A 15,330-nucleotide genomic window follows, 5' to 3' on the forward strand; every position below is an offset into this window, starting at 1 on the left:
TGAAGGAGGGAATCCTAGAAGCAGCAAGAGATAAGGGGACAGTCACCTACAAAGGAGTTCCCATCAGACTGTCAGCAGATTTCTCAAAAGAGACCTTACAGGCAAGAAGGGGCTGGAAAGAAGTATTCCAAGTCATGAAATCCAAAGACCTACATCCAAGATTGCTCTATCCTTCAAAGCTTTCAATTAGAATGGAAGGACAGATAAAGTGCTTCTCAGATAAGATCAAATTCAAAGAGCTCATCATCACCAAGCCCTTATTACATGAAATGTTAAAGGGACTTATCTAAGAAAAAGAAGATGAAAAAGATGAACAGTGAAAGGACAGCAAACTCACAGTTATTAACAACCACACCTAAAACAAAAGCAAACTAAGAGGACAGCTAGATCAGGAGCAGAACCATAGAAATGAAGATCTCATGGAGGGTTAGCAACAGGGGAGTGGGAGAAGGAGAAGGGGGAAGAAGGTACAGAAAATTAGCATAGACGGTAGGTAGAAAATAGATAGGGGGAGGGCAAGAATAGTAGGGGAAATATAAAATCTAAAGAACTTGAGACACGTGGTCATAAACTAAAGGGGGGAATGGTGGGGGAGGGGTGTTCAGGGTAGAGGGGAATGAAGGGGGGAATAGAACAACTGTAACGGCATAATCAATAAAATATTTTTAAAAAATAAAATTTTTAGCTTCAAACTGAAAAAACAGAAATTTCAAAGAAGAAGAATGAATGAGAATGAATAAGCAATATATATTACAAGTTTGAAAGCCCTCTGGGACAGCAAGAATGCAGACTGGACTAAAATGTGAAACATTCACGCGATTATTTGCCCGGAAGAATAATGTTTACAGTAAGAAAAAGGCATGTGTAGGCGAAGAGACCAAAGAGGAAAAGGACAAACATCTTCACCTAAAAAAACCTGTATCCCCTAAAGACACATGATTTCATAAAGGAAAAAAAAGGTGTGGAGGAACTGTGTTATTTCGTGTATATTTTTTTAAAGAATGAGAACTTGCAGGCTATAGAAAGAGAAAATTTTAAAAAACCTTCAACTGACTTTGGTACAAGGAGTATTTGCGATAAGGCACTAAGTATTACAGTGTCCCGCGTGCCTCCTCCACTCACACTGATCAGCGCACTTCCCTCACGTTCACCTTCCCTCTCCCTCCTGTCTCAATGAATTGCACCAAGTTCCAGTCTAAACCCACAAATTGAATTTTAGTTCTTTCAAGAATGATGTAATAAGAAACAACCAGGACTGTTCAGGACCATTTTCTGATGGTCCCTGTATAAATGGCAACAGAGCAGATAGAAAATTAAATAAATGTATGAATCATCTGATTACCCTTCTCCCCTCTCCAAATGCAGCCAGCCACCTTCCAGGAGTTAAGCATCAGGGCAATACTGAGTACATCGAAATTCCAAAATGGATTAAATGCTTAGCTACTCCCCATATTCATAAATCCTTGAACTAATTTGTTACATGGCCAGGAAAATAAAACTACTACAAATAATACTCAGAATGACCAAGGGGGGGAGGGCCATGAAGATGCATGTGGGTCAGAAAAGAGGTCAGTAGGGCAGGGGTTGGACTACAAAAAAACTGCCTAAATGAAAACAATATGGTGTATTCAAAAATGAAATCTTGAAGAGATGGAGGTTAGCTTTGTAACAACACACTTCTGCAACACATTACCTCTGTTTGCCATAAAGATCTCCAGGGCTGTATTTTGCAAAAGATAACGACGAGAAAAGATTGATCGTATCTCTGTGAACAGCCATTTTCCGTGAAGCCCTTCTGTGTATGCCAGGATCTGGGGAAGAAAACAACAATCCAAGTAAGTCAAAGAAGAATTTTCATCCCTCCCCAAGCAAAACAGAAAAGGCTCTACTAAGGAAAATAATTTCTAAGAATTAAATCAACAGTTATTAATTTGAAAGGAGACTAAAAGAAAACAGATTGCAACTTATGGAAAGGAAGCAGAGTAAAATCATAAAACAGCTACTTACAAATATATTTGGGGGATTCTTAAAGCAGTGATATAATTTCTTTTTCAGGAAATATATATTGCATTACCTACTGACTGATTTTTGAATCGTATTATGGAAAATTTTAGATAAAACATTAAAAAGAAGGAACTCCTGAAAAGAATTTCCTACATGCTTATAGATCATATATACAGTTCAGTTTCATATATGATTTTGATGAACCCAGAATTATTTTTTTATGTACTTGAAAAAAAATACTTAAGTTCATAACTTTTTAAAAAATCACCCTTTTAAGGGCACTGCTGTGGCCACAGTCACTCATTCAGAAAGCACAAAGACTGACTGCAGAAGAGGTTAAGTATCATTTTGTCAGGGAGGCTAAAGACAAACCTGCAAATGAACTCAGCATAATCTCTCTGTGGAGTAGGAGGTTGTCAGAGTAACTTGTTACAATTCGTGTCATCCCGTGTGACAGACGCAGGCTCGCAGAATGCTTTGCCAAGGAAAAGTAATCCTGTCTTTAGTCCTAAGCCACTTTGTTGCTTTGCTATTCAAGTTTTGTTTCTCAAAAAGTTCATTTCAAAAGCTTAATTATGAAGGTGTTGAGAAGAACCAGATGTGGAATTTCTTCACACCAGTATTTCACGCAATATTAATAAATAAAATGAGAAGCATTTGGTGGCAAAACTTGGTGAAAATCCATAAGAGCAAATTAAACACTTAAGGTCTGGCTCTCAAAAGTAACTACTATTAAAAAAAGTACAAATAAATAACATCTGATTATGATACTGCATTGTTGGGACAAATATGGTTAAAGTAGAGAATGAAAATAATGAATAGTAAGAATTTATCCTACAAAACTTTATTTTCTTTACCCATTTCCATTTTCTAGATCTTAACTGCAAACAAATCTATATTCTTACATGCAAACTGAAGTTTCTGGGAGGAGGGGGCAGGAATAGCAACTCTTTAACTTAATTCACTAAGTACCTAATCAATATTTAGATTTTTCTACAGAAATGATTCTATTGTGGTCAACACAGGATCTAGAAATGAAAGATGAATAAAACTCTAGGGCTCTGTATCTTGGGGAAACAACGAAAATTCACATGACCAAACAAGTAATCACACTTTTAGTTTCAAAGCTGGTGAGAGAGAAATCCTACTAATTCTTTCATACGACCAATACCTGTGTATGAAAGATCAAAAGAAATGACAAAAATATGCATGTTCCTCACAAGGTTTATCTCCAGTGAGATCTTTCCCAAACCAGAGGTGGCATGTACTCCCCTCTCTTCCCATGATAAGCGTGGCCCACCCTCCAGAGCGAACTGCCCCCCCCCCACTGCTCTCTTTCCTTCTGCTTTTTACCTCTAGAGCCTATGATGGCCAGAGGAGTTGCAGAAAACTTTTAAAAAGTATACAAATCAGGTATCAGATCACTCATGCATCTAATGCAAGCCAGTTTATTGTATTACATGCACAATAAACTCAGAAGCTCTTTATAATCATTTACAAAAGCTTTACATCTGGGACTCTTCAGAGCCCAACTCATTCACCCTCCGGGCCTTCATGCTTGTTTTCTCCTCTGCTTGGAGTCAATGTTCTTCTCCCAAATCTGCACAAGGCTGATTCACGACCACATTTAGAATTCTGCTCAAATGTCACCTCTTCAGAGAAGCCACAGGATCTACACCCCACTGCCACCCCATCCCACCCGAACTCATCCAATTTCCATCGTAACACTTAGGACTACCTACCTGAATTATTATATAATTTCATATCTCCTTTCTTACCTATTGCCTCTATTTGACACTATAATACTAGACACTAAGTTCTGTTATAGCAACAACTTTCAATACACTCTTTGTCCACTTGTAGGACAATGTCTGACACAAAGTAGATGTCTTTAAAAGATTAAGTCAATCAGTGAATGGTAGCTTAAGTTTCATTCATGGCCCATATATATTCTGTTTGGGCCACATGATATTTAACAAAATTTCAAGTAGTTGAAAGTATATGAGAAAATGGATATTCGCATATAATTCAGATGTTTGGTTTCTCAGGAAAAACTCAAGCATCTGTCAAATGCAGCACTACAGGCCACCTGGTGGAAACTGACATGCACTCTCATTTTGGCAGCCTCACGGTTCACCCACATACCGATTATCTCGCTCCCTGATTTCCACTGGCATTTGGGTTTGCCACCGTGGCTTTCAAACAGTAGGAACCCAATCTATGTGCTGTAACACTTACACTCTGATATAACCAACTACTAGTAGGGAAACCAAGACCACATTAAATACTTAATACAAAGTCCTTGGGAAGATAGTGGCAGAGGCTGGCCCCCTCCCAGGTTTTCTAACCCAAAAGTCTGTAACTTGTATATACAGCACATTGTCACATTTCTAAAGAAAAAAAAAGTTTTAATGTTTGATAAACTAGAACTCATCAGAAATTAAAAACAACAATCAACTACATTTGTTTACTTGCACTTGGGTTATAGAATAAAGAAGAAAATCAAAAGAAACGAAGGACACTGTAAGCTCTCTGATATGCTGAGAACATCACACACTGGTCTGAAGAGTCCACCTTTTCTGACTGCGGAGCTGTGTGATAAGACCTGTTGCTAATGATGGTGGTGTCAATCATCACAAGAGCATGGTCTTATAATGGAACATTAAACCATATTTTGAAGTATGCCAATTTCTAAACAAAAACAAGTCTACTGATAATTGCTGTGTTAATTTTTAATGTACTAAAATAATTCTCTAATTAATCTGAAAGTTCTATTTATATCCCATTCCTTTAAGTACAGTTATTAAAACTACTTGAAATTTATTACAAACACATTCAAACACATTCAAAATTACGGAAAATGAGATAAGCCCCAAGCACTCACTACTCAACCTCACAAAACCCTGACATTTTGTCATATTGAGCACATTTAAAAAACTAATGAAGCATTTCAGGTAGTGCTGAACTCCCCATGTAGAACCCTCGCAACCCCATTTTCCTCCTTTGTCAGAGCTGACCACTATCCTTGTATTGAGGCTTATGGTACCCATGTAAGTTTTTATACTATTAGTACATACATACTCATAAACAGCACCCAGCATTTTCTGTATTGTTTTCAAATCTGACATAAAGAGTATCATACTGACTATAAGACATTATACTTCCAAAGCTAAATATAAATGGGTCTGGTCGTGTTTTAAAACTCAGAGAAAGAAGCAGAAGGGATAGACAGAAAATTATTTAAAATTGCCAAATGGATCAAAAATTCAAATCTTACACACAATGACTACCCTGACTTAAAAAAAAAAATGAAAACCTGTATTATGGTAAAGATAGCTAGGGTTTTAAATAGAAATGAAGAATTTCTTAACTAACAGAATCACTAGCTGAAATGGATACAATAACATTTCGTTAAAGTGTTCATTAGGAAAAGGTGTCAGTGCTGAAAAGCAGCTGTGGTCTCGCTAAGCAAGAGGTTTATTTCTTATTGGAATAGTGTATTCCTGGTCCGAGGCTTCACTTCAAAGTCTCTAGAGTTCAATTAAAACTGGATTAGGTGCAAGCAGACCCTTCTTTGGGACTTTCTGTTCACTGAAACTCTACATACACTGACAGCACCCTAGACAGAGGTCTAGCCCTCCAATGAATCAGTTGCTATGGAAACCGTATCATTACCATGGCTCTGCAGTTATGACCCGAAGTCTAGATGAGCTTGAAAGCTTAAGCCCACAGCACTAGCTTTGAATGTTTACCACCTTGTTTTAATATTGTTTGTAGTATTAGTAGTAGAAAATTCAACTCTCACTTTTAATAATTTGTTTCGACAAGATGATTTATTAGTTAAATGTTGAGGTGAGAGAATTAGAGATTAAAGAAAAGTATTTAATTTTAAATACACATACATACACACATATATACTGTTCTTAATATTAAAAATAGCCACCCTATCTTCTTTATAATTTTTATCTGTAAAAATTATTTTCCCCAAATAATACACACATTTTCTTTTCCTACCTTTCAAATAGTATACTATGAATACACATGAAAATTTCTTCACCCTGTTGCATTTATTGGCTTGAAAGTAAAGCATTTTTTACTTTTCCTTTAGACGTTCATTTTGAAAAGTGCATGAATTTATCCATAATTTACCTTTTATTTTCTCATCCTCATCAAAGAACAAAAATAGAAACATGCCTTTACTGCCCAACTGCATGAAAGTCTTATATTATTAAGAGTAGATTTAAAATAGTCTCTGAAATTAAAATAATATTTAAGTAAATAAAGGGGCTTTTTAAAAAACAAAACTAGCTTCAATAAATTTAGAATATTAAAATATTTTAAAATTCTTTCTGGAAGGGAACTAAAAAAGTAATAATGTTTTACCTTAAAAATAAGAAATATTTTGGGAATCTAGATATTTTTAAAATACTATTTTTAATTTTAAAGCTATCATTGCATAATCTAGTTCCAAATAATACCCAATTTTTGGAGAGGTTTTACTCTTTCTGATAATTCCATATTGACTTCTGAAGACTCTGATAACAAAAGTCAAATCAAGTAATACACGTCAACAACAACACTTAAATTTTGCAATGCAACTACTCCCAGGCTAAGGATATATCTAACATCAAGAAAAATGTTTTAAACAGTATATGAAATATAAAGTAATTATGCCATCAATTAAGCAATAACACCAGTGGTGGGAAAGTGTAGAAAATATGCACATTCCATTTTTATGGGGCATAATTATAGGTTAATTTAAAAGATTACACCTTAATATAATCCTTGTATAAAACAGTATTTAAAATGAAAACCCATACTGAAAAATATTTTAATATGAACTGACCACTAAACATATGTGTAAATTTTTTATTTACAATAATTATGGTTTTTACAAACCAGGTGAAAGTAACTTTAAAATCACGCCACGCTGTTACTAACACGGTCTCTGGGTCTTGCTGCGCAGTTTCCTCTGAAACATGGCACCGAAGCGCAGCATGTAAATTACTCCAGTAACACTAAACTCTGCTCGGTGGGAGGAATTACTTCATCCCCAATCACAGCTTGTAGTTTTACGTTTTCAATGATACATTCTCAAAGCAAAACTTAAAGCTCTGTTTTGAATTTAAAAATGACATCCACTTCACTCTGACGGAAACTATAACATGGTAATTTTGTTATTAAACATATATCCACATACACATTCAGAGCCCCCATACTTTGAAAAACAATGGTAACAAAAATATGAAAGTTACAAATACAAAAGGAAATGAACTTCTGAATTAATTATGAGTTATTTATTTATTTCCAGCCCCAAAGTAAATTTCCTCCTGCTGCTTACTACTACTATGATGTAGTACAGTATTCTCCCTAGCATTTTCATGGGTGACAAATTCAATTAAACATATTCATTACTGTAATGTTCTCCTTGGCAGGTTAGTCAGTATGAAAAATTAAAAATATATAAATAAAACGCTATGTGACCTCTGTATTGATTGGGCTAAAATGGCTTTAGCCTGGGTGTGGACGACGGGGCAGCTGGGAGGGACAAGTGGGGGGCGTACGAACACACACACTCTTATGTTTTCTCTTCCAATTACTGAGGGAGATGATAAAACCACAGCAAATGATGTATCAGCTCATTTTATCTTATCGCTTTGGGGCTAGGTGACAATGAAGTTCATATTTCACTGGCTCCCATTGAAGATTGTGAAAATTACTTGCCCTCATGACCTGAAATTTCACTAGAAGACAGAAATTTCTCTTCTGCAAAGTAATGCAATTTTTCAGATGTCAACCTTTAGCCCAGCTTTAAAAATTAATTTCATTTATATTAACCAATGATATTGATATTTTCACAGAACGCTCTTTGATACATGCAGCACTGACTGGCAAATTGATGTTGCTTTAGATGGGCAAAACTATTTTACTTTAAGCTGCTGTGGCAGACAGATTTACAGCAAACTGAAATTCCCATTTCGTAATTTAATATTTGTGCAGGAGTGATGCACCTTTAAGCCCCTGGCCTGTAAATAATTCAGAATACTTAGTTGGTTCTGTTTTACTTTCACTATTCTTCAGCTTAAAAATAATTTGCATTCTAAATGATGTACCATAAAAGCCATCTCTTATTGAACTAACATTTAATATGTATTCTAATGAGTCAAAAGGCAAATGTGGTAATGAAGAAGCAGAACAAAGGGGTTTATCCATCAGCCTACAATATTTAATTTAGTTTTTTTTTTAACTTAAACTATATCTGTAGTCTGGGAACTGTGTCCTTAAGGAACAATATTAAGGAACACAACTGCTTCTTACTTTATTTTTCATAGCACTACATGAAATAAAAAGCTAGATATTAAAATTTCAACAACAAAAAAAGAGTAGAATGAGCTTACATAAATACCTGAATTAAAATAGAGATATTTGGGTTTGAAGGTAACTTTTAAGATACAAACATATTAAAGTCACAATGTCAATTTGATCATAAATGAAGTGTACAATGCATCTAGTTTTAGTATAAGAGATAAAGAAATCACCTATCTGTAGGGAAAAATCAATATCTATGTATTTATGTGTATATGTATATATGTATGTATATATGTATTTTTAGACAGAGGGGAAGGAAGAGAGAGAAACATCAATGTGTGGTTGCCTCTTACATGCCTCCTACTGGGGACCTGGCCCACAACCCAGGCATGTGCCTTGTCTTGGAATCAAACTGGCGACCCTTGGTTCACAGGCCAGTGCTCAATCCACTGAGCCTCACTAGCCAGGGTGAATATTTTAAAGTATTAAAAGACAGTCTGGTGCCTAAGCAAGTTTTTTATTATACCTTTATCAGTAAAGATTTTTGTCTAATTCAAAAAATGCCTTAAGAAGATAATCATTACACCAATACTCTTTCATTTTATTAATATGGTAAGTTAAACATAAACATTATAAACTTAGGTATTAATCTGTACTCCTAAAATTCAGGAAAGGCTATGACATTTCCTTACTTTAGCTATTTTTCCCCCAAATGGTTTACCACTGTTCTAACATTATATCCTCAAAATCACTTGTGCGATTTTTATGCTTAAAATATTCAAATTGTTTTTCTTCCAAAACATTTATATTTAATTTTCCCTTACAGCTATGATACAGGAAAACAGTAATATAAATTATACTTCATAATTTTTCTATTTTCAATTGGAAAGATTCCTAGTTCCTTCTCAAGAACTTGTAACAACAACATGTCCCTGTCACGGAAGTGGGGATATAAAGCATGTTTGCCTGTTACTCCACACAATGACTCTCTACAGCTGAGCTTTCTGCCTTAACAAAGAGTGAAACTGAAGTCAGCACTAATGAAACTAATTTTAAATACACTGGAATATTCTGTAATATATACTTTCAAAACCAATGAACACAAACTTTCTTTTCAGTGCCAATTCTTACTTTATGAACTCAATCTCGGTCTCAGATTGGTACTAAAAATCCTCCCTAGATATATGAATCAAAGCTTCGAGTTAGAGTAATATCAGCCTGTAGCTAGACTACTTATCTCTTTGTGAGTAAACAATTTAAACTAAATAAAGGGAATGCCTTCATGTATCTTCAAGAAATGTGCTTTTGTTCTTCAAATATAGCAGAGAACAGAAACAAATGGATGTTTGTATAGAGAACAGCCTTGGAGGAGATAGATACTGTCTCCTTTAGAGCAAAGGGCAGGTCTGTTTATTGTCTAGTGTGATAAAGATAATGATACCCTTTGGGGCAAAGGCCAGACTTTACTGCCCAGGGCACACGTTCGGGTTCCTGAAGACTGAGATGGCTCATCTGGGAGACACAGTATCTGCCTGGGTCTCTTGTCTTAGTCTGCTCTGACTGCATGCACAGTAGCCCAGTGTGGGTGGCTTAAACCACAGAAATGTGTTTCTCCCAGTCCTGGAAGCTGGGAAGTCCAAGGCCAAGATGCCAGCAGATTTGGTTCCTGAGGAGAGCTTTCTTCCTGGCTTGTAGATCTCTGCCTTCTCAGTATTCTCACAAGGTGGAGAGACAAGAAGATTTTTCTTCCTCTTCTCATAAGAACAAAGTCTGATTGGATTAGGGTGCCCACCTCATGACCTCGTTAAATCTTAATTATCTCTTAAAGACCCTATCTCCATATACAGTCACAGTGGCAGTTAGAGTTTGGACATATGAATTGGAGGTGGGAAGGGACAGAGTTCTGTCCATAGTCCCCTTCCTAGTGACCTCATGAAACTTGGGGTCAACAGGAATACACACTACCAGGATGCTCATCTGGTCTGTTGCGCTATAAGAAAGGTCTTTGTCTCTGACCCAGGAGTCTCCTGTCTTCTGCCAGCATCTGCGAACTTGTGGCAGAATATACCATTAGCTTGCAGTGACTATTCAGCGGACTGCAGCTGTGGTCAGCGATACTTGCTGCTGCAACTCTTCAATATAGAGCAAGTGCTTTCCTTGGCCTGCAGCACTTCCACCTGTGCACTCCCTTGTTCAAACCTCAACGCCGGTACTCATGACAGAATGCACAGGAAAGACTGGTGACGCAGAGGCAGAGAGAGAACATGTGAATGTCGTATGAACAGGATTTAACTGCTCTGCCTGCTTGTGTTATTCTATCCTAAATACATGAACTTAGTTTACCTCACTTCCCTTTTTACACTGTGTGCTTCAAACTGATTTAATAAGTCATGTGATTTGAGAATCTTGATGTAATCTGCGAGTTCTGTCCTGTGATCTCTGAGATTATCTGCCTGGCAGTATATTTGGAGGCGTTCCTACCATTGAAGCAATGTAATTTTTCACAGAACAGGTTCTCACAACTAACCTTTATCTAACCTTAAATTAGGGGGAAAAAATCTAGGCCAAGGGGGAAAAAATAGGAAGCTCCATAAATTATTTATGAAGTCTGAACCACTTTAATACTGAAAACTTCAGACTCTAAAAAAAGGAAACTTGATGAGAAATGTCATCACTGAGTAAAGATACAAAACTTCTAAATAATACACAGCAACTTAAATCTAGCAATGTCATATAAAAATAATCTTTACCAAGGAGGAGATTTTCTTGGAATGCAAGTGGGGTTAAGTCAGAAAATCCACAACATAACCATTATATCGAAAAAATAAAAGGGAATTATTATATATTTATTTAATAAGTATGAAAAAAGCATTTGGTCAAATTCAGGAAGTATTTTTAAAGAAAAAATGCTAGTGAAATAAGAAATGGAAAAAATTACATGTGGGTTTTTACTGAAAAACCTAGGGCTAAGCATCTAAAGTCTAATCTAAATAAGAGTATCCATCTCATATGCTTTTGAAAATTAAATTTATATATACATACATATATACACACATATGCATACATACATACATACATACATATATATATGGCTAGCAAATAGTGACTGGAACATAGTAAGCACTAAGTGTATGTCCGGAAAATCACCAAATGGCAAAATTTATAATAAATACAATAAAATTGAAAGCCTGGTATAAACACTGGAAAGGAAGGGATGCAAGTTCTAGTACATACAAAACACTCTAATTAAAATTATAAAAATAAAAATATGAAATATGATAACATTAATATCTGCTTTGCTTCAGCAATTGGTACTTAGATATGAACACTGGGAAAAATATTACCAAGAAAAACCTTGAACACATAGGAATAATTTTCACAAGAAAAGCAGTAAGCAGGTATAGGACAAAAAAATGCAAAATACTAATAAGGAAACTAAAAAGGTACCACCTGAAACAAGAAAAAAACATTTCTAATAGAAAATCTTAATATACTTAAAATATAAATTTACCATAAAATCCTTATATGAATTTAAAGTATTTGCATTTAGAATGCTAATGAGGCTTTTGAAAAGCTTCACAAAACCATTCAAAGTTTAGATGACAAAGTACGAACACAGACTAGTAAGGGGGCGTGTCCTACCTCAGACGTTATACAGATGGGACATTGATATAAATAAATAAATTTTAAGAACATTACAACTGTAACACAATTTGGTATTTCATATTCGTTTTCCTATTTTTAGGTGCCAGGTGTTCTGCGCAAAACCAACAGTCAGTTCAGTGCGGTAGTACGAGAGACAGGTGGTAAATCACCTACATGTACAATGGCTTGAGCATAGCTGGCTCCCTACTGTTCTTCCCATGACCATGTATGTAATCGAGAAGCCAAGAAGTCTTTTAAACCAGAAGTGAAAATCAGTATTTAAAATGTCTATACTAATAACTTGATTAAGTGCATAAAAGTAATTAATAGCAAAGGTATGTTTAATAAATTCAAATGACAAAAGACAGATTTTGAAAAACTATTTCATGATAGGCAAAGGGTTATCATAACACAAAAGAAACATTTATAAATTCATAACAGAATTTAAAAAGAAATTTTCATAGAATTCAAACATTTAGCATTTTTAAGCGCTCAAATTTATTAGTAGTAAATGAACAAAATGAGTAACATTTTATACCCAACAGACTAGCAAAAGTTAAAAGAGCTATAATATACTTTGCTGTCAGAAATGAAAAGTGTACATTGCTGATAAAAACGTGAAATGTAAAACCCCTTTGGAAAGAAGCTTTCTATTATTTATTTATTTATTCATTTATTCATTTTTATTTATTTATTTATTTATCTTTAGAAGGGAAGGGAAAGAGAGAGGGAGAGAAACATCAATGTATGGTTGCCTCTCATGTGTCCCCTGCTGAGAACTGGCCCCTGCTAGGAACTGGCCTGCAACCCAGGCATGTGCCCCGACCAGGAACTGAACTGCTATCCCCTGGTTTGCAGGCCCACGCTCAATTCACTGAGCTAAACCAGCCAGGGCGAAACTTTTTATTATTTATTAAAAATTAAAATAGCCACATTTTTCACAGTGACAAAAACAAGATTGTAAATGCCAATGCACGTTATTATGAAAATGTTAAAAAAACTGTGATATGTCTGTCTTCTTTGGTCCCAAAAAAGAATGAATTAAAGCCACTTCAGCCGACTTGGCCAGACAGCCACTATCAATATACAGCAGAGTAAGAAGAGCAACATACCAAGAAGTATATACAAAAGTTTATGTAACAGGATTTCACTTTTGTAAATCAATGAAAAATGCCCAAAGAACACTTGAGTTCCTATGAAAATGAACAAAAATCAGAAAGGATACACACTAGACCGGTAACGTATCAGTTATGTATGAGAAGAGGATCTGGAACGGATGTGGGGGTGAGGAGGAACAGGGAAGAACCAAGGTCACAGGAAAGCAGCACAGAGGAAAGAAAAAAGGACCGCTGAGTGGATTCTACTTATAAGAAAACTATTCCTGTACGTAAGCAGAAACACATTCAAATCGAAAACACAGGAGATGTGTCGTTATTTTCTAAGTTTTTTTACTATGTCTTTTCATAGCAGTTTTTGCATTTTGTCATGGAGGACAAAAGTCACCTGATCATTCTTTCTTTTTCTTATTTTCAGAGTTTAATTTGTGTACCTTTTTCTCTTTAAAGTTTCCAAAATTGTTTCTATAGATTCTTAGAGTTCTTCCTCACCTAGGACCAGCCTGCTTTCCTTCTCAATGTTTTTGAAAATGAGACTACAACTCCTTTCCATTTTAACAGCTCTGCTCCTGACTTCTGTCACCTAAGATGTAGATGACAGTCTTTCCCAGTCACGCACTGGGGACTTGGTATAGAAAGGGGAACTGAAAACCAACATGCACCAACCAATGATCTTCAGTTATTTGTTCTCTAATTCTTTATTTCTTTTTTTCTTCTTTCAATCTTCTTTTGGATTGAGTAGATTTTAGTATTCCACTTGATCTCTTGTATCACTTAATGTTTTGCATTTTTAGTGGTTATTGATATTTCTTACAACATATGTACTTCAAATGGTGTACTTCTTTGGCATATAATGTAAGAATCCTAAAACAGTATATTCCCTTTTCACCCCTCTCATCCTTTGTACCGTTTCTTCCTGGTTTTTGAGTTATTGTCATTCCACTGAGGTTATTCCACAATAAATTCTTTTTCCTAAAGATTTTCTTTTTCAAGATTTTATTTATATTTTAGGAAGAAGGGAAGGGAGAAAGAGAGGGGTAGAAAGAGCAATTGGTTGCCTCTCTCATGCTCTCACCTGGGCACCTAGCCCACAACCCAGGCATGTGCTCAGACTGGGAATCAAGACCTTTTGGTTGTCAGGCCACCACTCAATTGACTCAGCCACAACAGCCAGGGCCCATAATATGTACTTGAGTTTACTATAAACAGTCAGTCTTTTAAGAAATTAACAAATACTTTAAATTATTTTTTCTGGTATTTTTTCAGAAAAAACATCAGACATTTTCTTCTGATATTTCCACTATATGTATGTCAGAGTGTTTGACATTATCCCACAGCTGTCTCGTGCTCTGCTCACTGGGTATGAGGTGACTCTTCCTTTCTGCTCCTTCGTTTGAGAGTTTCCATTGCCCTGTCTTTACTTTCAACTGATCTTTTCTTTTGCGATGCCTACGAAACTGTTAAGCCCATCTAGTAAAGTTTTCTATTTAAATATTGTAAGTTTCAGCCTAAAACTTCCATTAGACTATTTTTTTTAACACTTTCCATTTTTTGTACAGAGGTTCTCTACAGGTTCCCTTATTGGGTTCATGTTTTTCATTAAATGTTAAATATATTTATAATAGTATTGTTCCACGTTAGTTTTTTGCTTCATTTATTTATTTTTGCCATTAACTAAATACTAGGTTTTATTTGGATTTCACAAATCTCTCCATTCACGTCCTCTTTCTGTTCCATGATCCAATAACGATGGCCTCTCAGTCCTCTCTGCTGTGCAATGGCTTCGCAGTCTTGCCGTGCTTTTCCTAAGTTTAACCATCTCGGAGAGTGCTGGCCAGGAATTCTGGAAACTGTTGCTAATCTGGATTTGTCTGTCTGCTGCTTCCCCCATGATCAGAGCAGGGTTAGGAGTTTTCATGAGGAATACCACGGCGGCAAAGTGCCTCTTCACTCACGTCACAGGTGGGAGTTACACACCAAAGGAACATGACTGCCAATGGTAACATTCACCACATGGTTAAAGTAATATTTGCCAGGTTTTTCCACTGGGAAGTTACTATTATTTGCTTCCCTTACTCTATTCTTTGGAAGCTACAAGTCTAGCACACTCTTGGAGGAAAGTGGGCAGAGTGAAATTAGTTCCATCTTCTGCAATAAAGAGTATCCATCAATCCATATGTGTAAATACACACACACATACAGACACATACACATAATAGTTTTTTCAATTCCAAAATCTCTAACATCTCTACAAGCC

At 35.7% G+C, this 15,330-nt stretch overlaps 1 protein-coding gene across 1 annotated transcript in view; it reads right to left on the reverse strand.

Annotated features, from left to right (window-relative positions):
* LRBA (LPS responsive beige-like anchor protein) overlaps window positions 1–15,330 on the reverse strand; it is a 526,673-nt gene that overhangs the window by 165,756 nt on the left and 345,587 nt on the right. The window contains exon 41 of the mRNA XM_037141420.2: window positions 1,694–1,811. Within this exon, the coding sequence (XP_036997315.2) occupies window positions 1,694–1,811 (118 nt within the window). The remainder of the gene's footprint in view (window positions 1–1,693; window positions 1,812–15,330) is intronic.

Source organism: Artibeus jamaicensis, unplaced genomic scaffold, assembly GCF_021234435.1.
Source record: "Artibeus jamaicensis isolate MK-2021 breed Jamaican fruit bat unplaced genomic scaffold, CSHL_Jam_final scaffold_537, whole genome shotgun sequence".
NCBI classification, from domain to species: domain Eukaryota; kingdom Metazoa; phylum Chordata; class Mammalia; order Chiroptera; family Phyllostomidae; genus Artibeus; species Artibeus jamaicensis.